The following is a 14573-nucleotide window of genomic DNA, read 5'->3' as shown; positions in this document are numbered from 1 at the left end:
TCTCAGCCAACCATGTGACAGCGACACAAAATCAGGGGGACGGGATGGATTCAGGGGTGGGGACAAGCACTGCACTCAGTGTACCACTTTAGCCTCTCCTTTGTTCAAGTTCTGATTTAGAAGAATTCTGACGACCTGTGAGGTGCTCTGTTGCTGTCCTTTATACTTGCTCAGCTGCCCAGTGTTTAGAGATGCCTATTGGTGTGATAATTACTCCTGTGAAATAGACTGTAGCTTCCCATTGTGGTTACAAGGAAACCTCCTCTCAACACGGGGAAAGCAGAAGAGATGTAGGAGGAGAATCATTATACTCTTAAGCAGCATGGCAGGCAATAAAAGTGGGTTTCTCACTTGGAGACTTAAGATCAAACTGGACAGGCAGGGTCAGAAGTCATACATTCAAGGAGAAGACACAGCAGTGAAATAATGCAACTGTGATTTGGTGACATAAATATGCGTGTATGTATTTATGTATATGCAGATATATTTGTATATATATTTGTATATGTATCTATGTGCATATGTATAAATATATAAGTATATTTTTTCTTAATTACAGGCAATTATGTATATACATACATAATTTCGACTCAGTAGGAGAAGGAGGAAGTTGGTTAACAACTCTGTCTCTTCCCCTTGACCTATAAGGTTTAACTCTCTTTGGATCTTGGTTTGTGGTTATAAAGTGGATTGTAGTTGTGGTAGAGAGTTGCTGGCTTTTTTCGTTGAAGAGAGTAAAGAATGTGGTAGTGGAGAGGGATCTGGAAGATGGTGTCCTGCAATGTCCCTCTCCCTTAATCAGAGGGGCCAAGATTGTTGCTGAAAAGTGTTGGGTAGCTTGCTCTGGGCTTCCCAGCTAATCAAGGAGTAAGCATGGATCTGAGCTCTGAATTTCAGTTGCTCCTTATAAGTGCTTTCTTAACAATAGTAGCTGCCTGTGTCTTTTCTATGGTAGGAAAACTTGTTTTTTATAATCCGCTTTACTAAGTAGGGCTCTTTGGATCTTTTTCTTTCCCTTCTACACAAATTGGTCCATGACTCTTTAATACATAGACAATGTGGGTAGGGAACACAATTAGAGTCTAAGATTGTTTTGTATTAAATAAGATTAAGATAAAAAATATATAGCCCTTTCACTTTTGTTACGTTTAATACTTATGCGTGAAAAGAGGAGAATCAAAGCCTTTTAAGAATTATTTATTATTCAGAATTCCCATTAATTTAGATTGATCATCTCTGATAATTATGGTAAACACACTTTGTATAAAAACCCTGAACATCAGTGACCAGCTGTAGGGTACAAAGGTCTGTGACTGTAGGACTTTAGACTGGGGTTGAGTCACATGAAGCTACAAAAATTTAAAGGATGTCACTGCCTGTCCCTGTCATTATGTTCTCTGTTGAAAGGTGAAGTTGTTTCCTATACTCTTTCCCTGCCTTTAAGACCCTGTAATAAAGTAACCTCCATTGCTAAGATGGCTTGGTCATGGAACTGTGTCTAACGCGATGTCTGTGTCTGGCATATGGGATGTTGAATGAATGAATGAGTGAATCAGAAGAGGCAGTAATGAGTTTATTGACACCAGAGGCTCTTGATGCTAGAAAATGAACATAGGACTTTGAAGTTGCTCCAGATCTTGCTGAAACAGCACGGAACTTCAAAAAGAACTCTTCTTGTTTTTCCTTGTGCATCTGGATTAAGCAAAGCATGGTCTCCTGATCTTTGGGCCACAGCACCCCATTAGAATTTGGGAGGAAAATGACTGGTGAAAATTGTAGTGATATTGTTATTAGCATAAAACTGTCTTTTGGATGACTTACAGTACAGTGGAAATTCTTGTGTTGATGCACGTACTCTTTAGCTTGACTATGGTCTGATCCTCTCATTACTCTGCTCAGAAATCCAGCTGTGAAGCACCATCTGTCAGCAGCAGCAGCATCTGTCTTTGTGTCAGCTGACATCTGTGTTAACTCTTGTGGAACTGCCTGCGGGGCCATAGGTGGGCGTGAGGGTGGGGAAGCAAGCTCTGCCTTGGTACCATTAGTGACTTATCTCCTGGCCTTTTCAACATGAGACCACCTATGACGACAGGTCAAGTGTTTGCTTTTTCACAGTGCGGATACCCTAACTTTAAGACTTCTTGCTTTCCGTGATGCATTAAATCTTACTGCTAATCCTTCTTTTCCACCCATAATGATACTGCCCTGCAATGAGACTTGAGGAAATGTTTGTGTGATAGTGTCAGGGTGCAATTTTCTGCTTTCTGTTTAATTTTGTAGAAAATGGTGTTGAAGTATCTACTGAGTTAAACAGTGACTCTTCCCCACCTCCTTCAATTCATGTCCTACCTGGAACATTAGAATGTGACCTTATTTGGAAATAGAGTCATTGCAGATATAATTGTTAAGTGTAAGGTGGACCCTTATTCCAATATGACTGATGTCCCTAGAAGAAGAGACACAGAGACATACAGAGGGAAGGTGGCCATGTGATAACTGAGGCAGAGATCGGAGTTATGTGTCCATAAGCCGAGGAATGCCGAGGATTGATGGCAACCACCAGGAGCTAGGAGAGGAGCCTGGAGAAGATTCTCCTTGTTTTCAAGCTTCTACCTTCTAAGACTGTGAGACCATAAGCTTCTGTTATTTTAAGCCATCCAGTTAGGGGTCATTTGTTGCAGGGGTCCTAGGAAACTAACACAGAGCACGATAGAGCACATGACCTGGGAATCTGTGAATTTTGTCAGTCCTGTTTTGCATACTGAGCACATTGTCATTGTATAAAGACTCACTTTTGGGATTAACATAGATTTGAGTGTTGCCTGTAAGAAAGGGGCAGTGGTTATTAGGAAATATTAAAGTAACAAGGCTATTCCATTGGGAAGAAATTTCCAGCTTATATGCTGAATCAGACATTCACTTTCATTCCAGCTCCTTTAACACATACGTTCTGAGTGCCCATAAGATACCAGGCAGAATGCTTGCTTTGGGATGTAGAGCCATGAGCAAAGCAGGTACAGAACCTACCCTCAAGAAGTTGAGGATCCAATGGAAAAGACAGGCATGGTTGTTTGCAGTCAACCTACATATTTTTCACATCATTATAAGACTAAAGAACAGTCACACTAAATAGCAGTAAAACTGTGTGAGTCAAATAGCATTTGGAAATACCACTTAATGATCCTCTTTAACTTTGCACTACTTCTATTCATGTGTCTGTGGTTTACCTCCCCAACCCAATATGTACAGTCTTGTATTTTTCTAGTGGTAACCACAATCCTTTGCACACAATGAATTTAGGGTGGCTTTAGTTGTTGCATTAAACTGAATTACTGATTAAGAATATTAATAGGGAGGATGGTTAATCATAGCTTATATCTTTTAAGTATTTATTCTATATATGCCATTATAAGCAATTGACTTATTAACCTCATTTTATTCTCATAGCTATTCAATTAGTTTATATTTAACAATACTCCATTTTGCAGATGGGGAAACTGAGGTACTCACTAAGTAGGGTAACCCTCAGGCTCAACCAGCTGGTTTAGTGGCAAAGCCAAGGTGCCAGTCCACACCTTCCAAGGTGGTATGTCATGCTTCCCACAGACTGCAGCCATCTGCTACCTTTGATGGATGGAAGAGGGCTATGTGGAAATCATGTCCTTTTCTTCTTTTCATTTTAGTAATCACACCCTGGTTTTAACTGAGATTTTTGTCTAAGTGTACCTTCTTTCTTTGCCAAGAAAAAGACTGATGGTAGGATGTAGAATGACTGCTGACCAATTCAAATTATTTCTGTTTAATTTTTTCTCTTCTACTCTTCAACTTTTAAGCTAATGCTACTGATATGATTAGTCAGCCTTCAGGGTTGCATGCGTTTCAGCCATGGACTTGCATTTCACACCGTGGTTTTGCTTGTATGGTTAGAGAATGGGATATCCCCTCCTGGGCTCTCTGACTTGAAGCTAAAATTCTTACCTGTCCTAGACAGAACATGAACAGTGCCCATGTAGTTGTGCTTTTGTTGTCGTTTTATGTTTGTAGTTTCAACCTTCTTTTTCTTATATAGTTCCCTTTCACATTTCATATAATAACGGCTTGGTGATTATGAAGTTCTTTAGTTTTATCTTGCCTGGAAAGCACTTTATCTGCCCTTCAATTATAAATGATAGCTTTAGTGGACAGAGTAATCTTGGATGTAGATCTTTACTTTTTATCACTTTGAATGTTTCTTGCCAGTCCCTTCTAGCCAGCAGTTTCTCTTAAGAACTCTCATGGGAGCTCCTTTGTAGGTAATTCTCTGCTTTTCTCTTCCTCCTTTTAAGATTCTCTCTTTATCTTTAACCTTTGACTGAATTTAAAAAACAAACTAAGCAAACAAGCAGAACAGGAACAGAATTACAGATAATAGAGATCATTTGGAAGTTTATTAGGTGGGAGGGGGAAGGGGGAGAGTGGGAGAAGAGGTGCAGGGATTAAGAAGTACAAATTGGTAGGTACAAAATAGGAAGGTAGTAAGAACAGTATAGGAAACGGAGAAGCCAAAGAACTTATATGCATGACCCAAGGACATGAAATAAGGGGGTAGATTACTGGAGGGAATGGGGGTACCGGGCAGAGGGGGGGCACAGGGGAAAAATTAGGATGACTGTAATAGCAAAATCAATTAAATATATTTTTAAAAAACAGTCCCCATGAAGGGGAGGAAGAGGAAGTCCCAAGTCCCCCAGCTATCCTGTTCCAGTCAGAGCCCCTCAGGCTCCTGCAGAGCAGAGCTTTGCAGCAGGTGTGTGTTCAGAGCCTGAAGCCCTGTGTCTGATCTGTGAGCCCGTGCAGTGTGTGCTGGTTGGCTCATCTAGATTCAAGCGCCCCGCAGCACCAGCCACACAGCCCTGCCTGGAGGTAATATAACCCTTGGAGGAACCGTATGTTACATTCCATTCCCTTAACCCCTAGCACTCTGCCCACCCCAGGGATGCAGCAGGGTTTAAATGGCTCTCGAGGAATGGCTGACCCAGCAGTGGGGTTATCCCATTTTCTCTCCTGGAAGAACCCTGTGTACTTTGTTCATCTGCTTCAGCCGCAGCTCTCAGGGTCTGATTTCTGCTGGACACGAGCACAAGGAGTTTGAAAGTTTAGAACCACAAGTGGCCAAAGCCACCACGCTTTCATTGCAGCATTACTCACAACAGCAAAAGGGTGGAAACACCCCAAATGCCCCTCAGTAGATGAATGAATAAACAAAGATTGGTATACGTGTACACACAATGGAATAATATTCAAACATAAAAAAGAATGAGGCACTCATCGGCATGCGCTAAAACCTCAATGAACCCTAAAACATTTCAATAACAATAAAAGCCACGCACAAAAAAAAAACTATTGTATGATTCCACTGATAGAAATGTTTAGAATAAGCTAATTCATAGAAATGGAAAACAAATTAAAGGTTACAAGGGGCTAGGGTAGAGAGAGGAATGGGGAGTTATCTTTTAATGTATATAGAATTTCTGTGTCAAGTAATGAAAAAATTTTGGAAAAATAGTAATGATTGCAGAACATTGGGCATGTAATTAATGCCACTGAATTAAATACTTAAGAGAGAGTTCAAATGGCAAATTTTATGTTCCATATATTTTTAAAATAAAGAAAAAAAATGTCAGCACTCTACACCAGGTCTTGTCTTTGAGTAGCAACTTAGCTTAGCAATGAGGCAAATGCTGAAAAGCGTCCTTGGCTTTTCTCAGGCTCGACATAAACCCATTGGAATGGCAGCTTCTTAGGTGCCGGGAGTAACTTGTTCCCTGGATCCACATTCCCTGTCTCCCCACCACCCCCAGTTCCAGAAGTGCGTGTCGTGCTCCGTGGCCCGAAGGTCACTGGTTTGGTGTTTTGGGGAAACTGTAGTAAAGAAAGTTCCAGTTAGGACATCAAATGTCTTGAAAGAAAAAAGTAAATAAAACAATTCTAACAGTTTTCTCTATTTCATTTCCTGTCTTCCTTTTGTCCTTCTTAGCCCATACTCCCAGTCTTCACCAGGAGAGGACAAAGGACAGGAGAACAAAAGCATAGAATACCATCTTCTGGTTTTTGCTCTCAATAAAACAAGGCAGAGAGCTCAGAGTTAAATTTCTCCTCCTCTCACTCTCTTGCAAGGTCTCTGACTCTGGGGATTCATTGACTAAATCTCTCCCTGTTTGTCTTGGAAGGATTAAGGTGCTTTTCACAATATCTGTTCAACTCGCCCCCAAAAAACTAACATGCACCTGGGTCATGGATTAAGTCAGATAACCCTTGGAGATACTTAATATTATTATTCTGTATGTATAGACATTTGAAGTCTGGATCAGAGAAGGCAAGATACTGTCACATAAGATAGGAAAAGAACAGTGGATTCAACACACAAATATGACCAACCACTCTAATTGATCTAATTCTGATATATTGACAAATTCTCTTTCCCTTGGTGTGGACATTGAATATGAATTCAGGTGCTCCAACAGCAACTTGAAAACAAGGTGACCGAAAGAAACAGGAAATAAGTGGCTAAGGCTCCCTCCAAGGTCCACGTGCTTATTTATGGGTTTCTCATCAGAGTCTGCGGCTGGAATCCACAGGAATGAGTTTAGTGCATATAATCTGGAACTGATAATAGGGAATCAAGTTTGCAAGTGGTTTCTTGAACTCTTAAGAATGTTAGAAATCTCAGGACCCAGTGATAGATTTTTTTTGTCATGTATTGGTTGATCTCTTCTGTTCCACTCTTTACGTTCTTCATGTTATCAGTGAATCACCATGGAATGTGTGAATGTCTTGTTTTAAACATCTGCATTTGCAGAATCAGCCTGGGCACTGGGAATGAGAGGAGAGAAGAAACTTATTTTACCTATGGGATTTTTTTAATTAAAAGAGACTTAAAATCAGTCTCTAATAGGATCCCCATTTAATGAACATTCTCTTTCTCTTCAAATATTGGGAAAATGCGGCTCACTCTACAAAAAGCCCAAAGGATGTGTGAGTGGAATAGAAGACCAGCACATTCTTCTGCTAGCATTCCTGGGTTAATCATGTGCCCCAAGTGGCCTAACTGATCGATCCATCACGAATTTCGCCTACTGTGGTTCAGAATTACATGCCTGTATTAATTTGTTACAGATAGTGTTTACCAACTTCAATGTGTTACTTATTCTTCACGTGCTTTGATATTTATTTGTATTTGATAGTAATTGGGCCTTTTAATCCACTTGGGAAGAAATTAATAAAGTGCAAAATTTTACTTTACCAAATCCAACAGGCAGATTTCTGATTTCTGATAGGCTAATAACCACTAATAGCCAATAAACAAATACACTTTTACTTGGATAAAGCACTTAGAGAGCAGAATTGTCTATTTTGCTCTTACCTGACAGATTTCTGCTGGATATATATGATTTGTACAGTTTTACTATTCTATGTGTATAGAATAGTAAAGCAACAATTAGGGTTTTAAAGTTCATTTCAGACTCCTGATGCAAATTGAACTGTGATAAATGGATCAACATTAAACAGTTGCAGGGTGGGCCTTTGCTGGCATTGCCTATAATTGGATGCTTTAGAAACTGTACATTATTTCGTACTCATAACAACCTCCAACAAACCCTGAAAAATGGGTATAAGTGCCCCATTTTTAGTAGAGGAAATAAGTAATTGTTTGTTGTTTGTTTTCATTTCTATCTCATAGGTGAAAACAATGAAGCGTAGAGAATTTGACAGGTTTTCTTCTGACCACGTTGTTTAGAAGTAGTAAATATGGAACTTAAACTTGTGGGACCCCGACCCTGATGGACAGTGTTATGTGTCAACTTGGCCACGGTGTAGTACCTACTTATCTAATCAACCCCTATCTGAAGTTGAGAAATGTAAGCAGTCTCCTCTTAATGCAATAGGCTGTCTTGCAAGAATGTTTGTCATATTGCAGATACCTGTTTTTGGCTATTGGAAGCCTAATATTGCCTCTGAGTTCCTCCTCTAACATTTAATCTTATAAACACCCCACCCCCACCGTATACACACCTATTCCCTGTCCACCTGAACTCACCAAAGTGAAGGCTTTGCTTCAAGAAACAAAGCAGAAGAACAGAGCATGTTAATAGTATCCAAAATATGAGCCCCATTATACTAAGATTTTTTGAGCATTTTCTAAGGATACTATCCTAGCATTATTTTATGTAATGCTCAAAACAGCCCAATGAGGCAGGAGTTGGTTTTCTCTACCCTTATTATAGCTGACAAAAGTAAAGCAAAGAAGGGTTTAATAATTGTCCCAACACTGGTAATTGGCAGAGTCAGACGTAAACCTGGCCTCCTCTCTCTACCCACTACAGTCCCCCTGAGAGCTGGTGATGGACTGTGAAGACTTATTTAATACAAGGTTATATACAGTCAGTCCCTACTATTGGTGGATTCTGTATTTGTGAATCTGCATAATTACTAAAATTTAATTATAACCCCCAAGTCAATAACCATTTATTTCATGGTCATTTACAGACATGTGCAGAGTGGTGAAAATTTTGAGTCACCCTATGTGCACGGTCCAAGCTGAGTTTAAACAAGCAATGCTCTGCCTTCTTGTTTCAGCTCTCATGCTGTAAATAAGTGACTTTTTTGTGATCTATTTAGTGCCACGTTTTTCACATTTTTGCACTTTTTTATTGGTGATTGCACTATTTAAAATGCCCTCCAAATATCATGCTTAAGAACTATCTGTTGTTCCTCAAGTGCAGGAAGGCTGTGATGTGCCTTCCTTGTGTTAGGTAAGCTCATTTAGGCATGATTGCCAGTGTTCCACGCCTTGGGTTGAATGTTAATGAATCAACAAAGTACATTGAATAAGGTGTCTTCAAACAGAAACACATGGATTGATGACAAAAGCAACCAGAGTCACGGAATCCTAATCCTGTGTTTCCCCTAAGAGCAATGATTCGGTATTGTTAGTTCAGTGTTTGCAGTGACTCGATAAAACATAACTACCACGAATAACAAGAATGGACTGTATTTATGCCTCTATTATCTCGCTGTCCATAATTACTTACTTCATTAAATAGCCAGGCATTTAAAACTGTACTTACCAAAGGGTATACATCCTCAATGCGGGGACAGTATTACCCTCAAAGGGACAAAAACTGGGGGGTGAAAACTCTTAAGCTTTTTATGTAAAAGTAGAGAAATACGCGCTGCACATAATATGTACGCAGTATATCTGTGGTATTACAATTTTATATGTGGGGGTGATTACAGAAAAATATCTACAAAGTTTTCTTGGGGAGGAGGCTATAACAAAATCTTATTGGGAAACAAAACCATAAGGCATAGTGAAAATATGATGATGCACCTAAGGTATTTACTGAAGTACAGAACACAGCATACACACCCTATATTAGCTTTACTATACATATCATTGATAACATTATTTGTTTCTCCAATCTGCTTTCCTTTCTTCATTCACCTGCATTTCTTAACGTGCAGTTTGTGGTCCTTTGAAGGTTCTGCATACATGTTTTCAAATCTGTCTGAGAATTTCTTCTGAAATTTGTTTTTTTTTTTAATCCTTACCCAGGGATATTTTTTTTCATTGTTTTATTTTTTTAATCCTTTTAAAAAAAATCCTCACTGAAGGATATTTTTTTCATTGCTTTCTTTGAAAGGGGGAAAGGAGAAAGAGAAATGTTGATGTGAGAGAGAAGCATTGATTGGCTGTCTCCTGTAGGAACGTGCCCAGACGGGATCATATGTACTCAGACTGGGAATCAAACCTGCAACCTTTCACTTACAAGATGACACTCCAACCAATTGAGCCACATCAGCCAGGGATGTGCTTTCCTTCTGATGATAATCTTACAAATAATAAATAATTGTATACTGGTTCTACTGCTTCCCCTCTATAATAGAGTCCTGCCACATGGTTTTCTTTTTAACCCCCTCACCTGGCTTTAGAGAGAGTAAGGGGGGTGGGGGAAGAGAGAGAGACACACACACACATCGATGTGACAGAGGAACATCAATGGGCTGCCTACTGTATGTGCCCAGAGTGGGGGTTGAACCTGCAGCCTAGGCATGTGCCTTACCAGGGGTTAAACCCACAACTTTTTGGTGTATGGGATGATACTCCAACCAACTGAGCCATCTGGCCAGGTCCTGTCACATGGTTTTGTTGTCCAAGGAAGGAGCTGTGCTTCAGTGGTTATGGGCCAATGAGCAATAAAAGAAGGGCAGACAATAAAACCTGAATGACACAGTTAGACCAAGTAAAGGGCAGTCAGTATGGCATCACGTAGCAGGAAGAACTGCCCAAGTTCCAGGGGAGGAATGTGGTGGGCAGGCTGAGTCCTCATACAGCCTGAGGTAGCAGGGACATGCCAGACCCAAGAGAACACAGGCTTTAGCAGCTAGTACTGTATTTGCATTTTTATATCTTTAGCAGCTAGTACTGTATTTACATTTTTAGCAGCTAGTACTATATTTACATTTTGAAAGGCAATTTAATGTCAGCAAAATAACATCATCTGCCACATGAAATTAATGGTGATAATTGGAATTTTAATGGGTTTTATTGTTTTATGTATAATTGGTTGTTTTGTTTTGGTCTTATTGTTGAATCAGAGCTAATACACATGGAGTTTATTTCTAGTTTTCATTTGTTCACTCTTAATTAACAATATACTAAAAATAATTTAAGTCTGTGTATTCGTGGTGCACAATAATGCTCTTTTTTCTCCCAAATTAAAAGTAACGTTTGCAGGTTTGTAGAGCTCTGTTATGGACTCATAGAACCATAAACTATTTGACCTGCTAGAAGTCATTTAGTCCACCTATCTCCCCATCTTCCCTACCGGATGTGGACACTGTCCAAGGCCGAAAATCAAGGGAGCAGCAGACTGAGGTCAGAGATCAGTTTGGCCTATTTCTAACTAGGTACTCAGTCCAAGTCAACACCCACCAAAGGTGAACCAAGGCAGGTGGTTCAAGTGGCGACTGCAGAAGCAGGCTAGATACAGGCTAATGGGAGTTACTGCACTGTGTTGGCTAACGCTGAGGGAGGAGGATGTGGAATGGGCAGGGATGATGGAGTAATAGACTTGTTTCAGAGTCATAAATCAATGCGCTTCCCTGTCTAGCTGATATCACTCATGAACTTGGATTGTTCCATTACTGTCAACATTAGTAAACCATCCCTGGGGCTCTTTAAACCTCCCATTTGTGCCATTCTACTCTGTTTTTAGACTGTAAGCTCACACCATCTAACTGGGGTATACACCACTGTGTAGGGAAGACTATTGGAAAAGTGTTTCTCACCTGCATTTAAGAGTTTTCATCATAACTTGTGGAACAAAAAGAATTTATTTGTGATATAATTTGTTGGTCATTATATTAGTTTCCTATTGCTATGTAACAAATTACCTCCAGCTTAGCAGTAGGTTAACATGAGATACCTTCATTAGCTCATTTTTCTTGGGTCAGAGCTCTGGGCTGGACTTTTGTTCAGGGTCTTACAAAGCTGTGGTCAGAGCATTGGCGAGGGCTGGCCTTTCTTCAGGGGCTCAAGTCCTCTTCCATGCGCTGCACATGGGTGTTACAAAATTCATTGCCTTGTCGCTGTAGAACTCATGATGACTTGCGTCTTTGAGACCAACAGGAAGTCTTTCTTTGAGACTCCTGTAAAGGGGTTATCTACTTTGGTCAGGCGCACCAGGAATAATTCCCTCTGACTAAATTCAGCTCATTAGGGAATTTAATTACATTTGCAAAATCCTCTCACCATCATCGTATTCCATGGCTTAGTAGCAAGTGGCAGATTCTGCTCATAATCAAAGGGAGCAGATTGCCAATTGGTGGGTACTGGTTTAGACAGTTTGGGCTGCTACAACAAAATACCATACAGAGTAGGTGGTTTATCACAACAGGAATTTGATTCTTGCATTTCTTGCCGTTTGGGATCACAATGGTGCGAGCCTGCTTCCTGATTCATAGACTGCCATCTTTTCCCTGTTTCCTCACATGGGCAGGGAGCTCTCTGGCGGTTCTCTTCTATAGTTCCATTCATGAGGGTGCCACACCCATGAACTAATCACCTCCCCAAGGCAAGTCACCTCTTAATGCTATCTCTTTGGTGATTAGGTTTTAAAATAGGAATTTTGGGGGACACAAACATTTAGTCTGTAGCAGGTACCATGGGAGTTATCTCAGAGTTCTGCCCACTACCATCATTGGCACCTCCCTCACTAGGTACTGCATGTGGTTTATATTTGTAGGGTCTCATGTGACGTTTAGAGAATGTTTAGCAATGTTATTATATGTGTTCCTATCAAAAGTCAGACGGTCAGAAGAGTAGAAACTGAGCTCTCAGCTGAGGTAAGATTATTTAGACCAGGGATTCTTAATCTTGACGCTATTGATGTTTTGGGCTGGATCATTCGTGATTGGTGGGGTGGCTGTCTTCTGCATTTTAAGGTGTTTAAGCAGCATCCTTGGTCCCCACCCACTAGTGCCAGGAACATACCCTCTCCAGTTGTGACAACTAAAAATGATACCAGACATTGCCAAATGCACCCTGGCATGGAGAAGCACCCCCAGAATTACAGCGTTAGAAAAATGAAGTTTTGTTTGTTTGTTTTTTTAAAAGAAGAACCTATTAAAACAGGGAATTTGTTTTTGTTAAGGTGATGCAACCTTTTGGAGCCAGTAGGCTCTTCCTTCTTAGATAATGCCTCATTCTTTGATTTACATTTGTTATTTACTGGAAAATGTATAGTTTATAGCTGCGAATAAAAAATTAATGCTATAGATGTGTTTCGCACATGTACTTTCTTAGTCACATGTACATCAAAATTAGATTACGTTATCATATTTGACCGTGTTTTATAATCTTGTCTGAGTTTATAGTCAAGTGAGATTATAATAAGACTTTAGTTCTGCTCTGACATGGCTCAGGCATTTCCCCAAAGATATTGAGTGCATAAGGCAAGAAACCTAATAAACTCCTTCCTTGGTATTATGGCTCCTTTCTTGGAAACAAATGATGTGGCTTGGTATGGGACAGAACGAAAGGCACGGGCTAGTTCTGAAATTACAAAACTCAAAAGCTGCTCATTCCTGTTTTTTCTAGGCAAAGGCAGCTCAAGCATCTCATCCGACGTGAGTTCAAGTACAGATCACACACCAACCCAAGCCCAGAAGAATGTGGCTACCAGTGAAGGTAGGCATCTGGTCTTCATTATCTCTTGCCCTCTCTTCTCAGTGCCGGCTATTTTTGGAAGACATAAAATGTGTGAGTCTGAGTTCTGTTGTACTGAGTGGGAGCATATGAGAGTTTTAAAAATGAGAAGATAAAGGTTTTCCCAAGTTTCTTTTCTGTTGTGCTGTGTCACTGTCCACTAAAGTTGTTTCAGTGGGATTGAAGTGGTTTGATCCTAAGGCAAGCGCTGTTATTTTATGTCACAATAGAGTAGGCAGACTTTGGAGAAGCCTTTATGATACTAAGTATCCTGTTTTTCAGTGTAGAAAAAAATCCTTGTGCTGAAATAGAAAGTTGGGCAAGAACTTTCAGAATAGGCACACTGGAATTCAGGATTGTGACATGGGGTAGTCATAGTCACGTAATTTGTAAACCTTGAACTAATCACCAATATTTGAGAGTAGGAAGAGGTTTGTTTGACTATTTACAGAATAACTGAAAAGTCCTGACTGTCACATTGGTATTCTTGATGAAGAATCTGACTCTATGTGGTACATGTTGGAATTCAACCACTTCCCAATAAATAGTTGAGAAGCTTTTGAATAATTGCTTACCTGTTTGAGTATGGAAATGTTTCTGTGTTAGTTATTTACTGGAGAGTTGACCCCAGTGTGGAATCAGCTCCTTTTATTGTAATGTTAAACACAATTAAATGACTTCTTTTCTGGAGAGTATTTTCTAAACTCTGGAGAATTGAATGAAGGCCCTGTGTTAAGACATCACTGCCATTTATAATCAAAGTCTGTTTGGGATTTTCATGACATTGTACAGAGCCTCCTTTCCTAAAGGATACAATGTACTGTATTTCCAGTCTTTGTTTTGGAGGCTCTATTTCTGCTGTTTAGGGTACGCGGAAGCATACGCATAGCCTGAAGTTCGTCATCTCAGCTGTATGGCTGCTCTTGATCTACCTACGTTACAGTTCATGCAGTAATGATCATGGTTTCCCCCTGCTATGTTTGTCTTCTCTTTGGGTATTCTTTGACTTGCTGAATTTCAAGTAGCACAGAATCACCCTCTCTGGGTTAATTATCCCCGATGCATAAATAGCTTTTATAACTGGATTATAGCCCCTTGTGCTTAATGCCTTTGCGTTGTTTTACTCACATTGTAAGGCAAACAGATTGGGGTGTTTTCCTTGGTGCAGTGAAGTACCAGGTAGCAATCCAATTTTAATTTTCTGCCTGTTAATTCAAATATAGGCATTAGATCAATCTTGAAATTCAGTTAAGGTAATGTGCAAATCAGGTAAATTGATTCTAAACATTCACCTTTGAGGTTTTCATTCTTTGACGCCAGAGTG

The 14573-nt window shown here is 40.0% G+C and overlaps 1 protein-coding gene across 1 annotated transcript in view; it reads left to right on the top strand.

Moving 5' to 3' along the window:
- FBXL7 (F-box and leucine rich repeat protein 7) overlaps nt 1-14573 on the top strand; it is a 340176-nt gene that overhangs the window by 82168 nt on the left and 243435 nt on the right. The window contains exon 2 of the mRNA XM_054578316.1: nt 13142-13231. Coding sequence (XP_054434291.1) covers nt 13142-13231 — 90 coding nt within the window. The remainder of the gene's footprint in view (nt 1-13141; nt 13232-14573) is intronic.

This window comes from Pteronotus mesoamericanus, unplaced genomic scaffold, assembly GCF_021234165.1.
Source record: "Pteronotus mesoamericanus isolate MK-2021 breed Mesoamerican mustached bat unplaced genomic scaffold, CSHL_Meso_final contig_50, whole genome shotgun sequence".
Classification (NCBI taxonomy): domain Eukaryota; kingdom Metazoa; phylum Chordata; class Mammalia; order Chiroptera; family Mormoopidae; genus Pteronotus; species Pteronotus mesoamericanus.
This window is presented reverse-complemented; position numbering and strand designations above follow the sequence as displayed.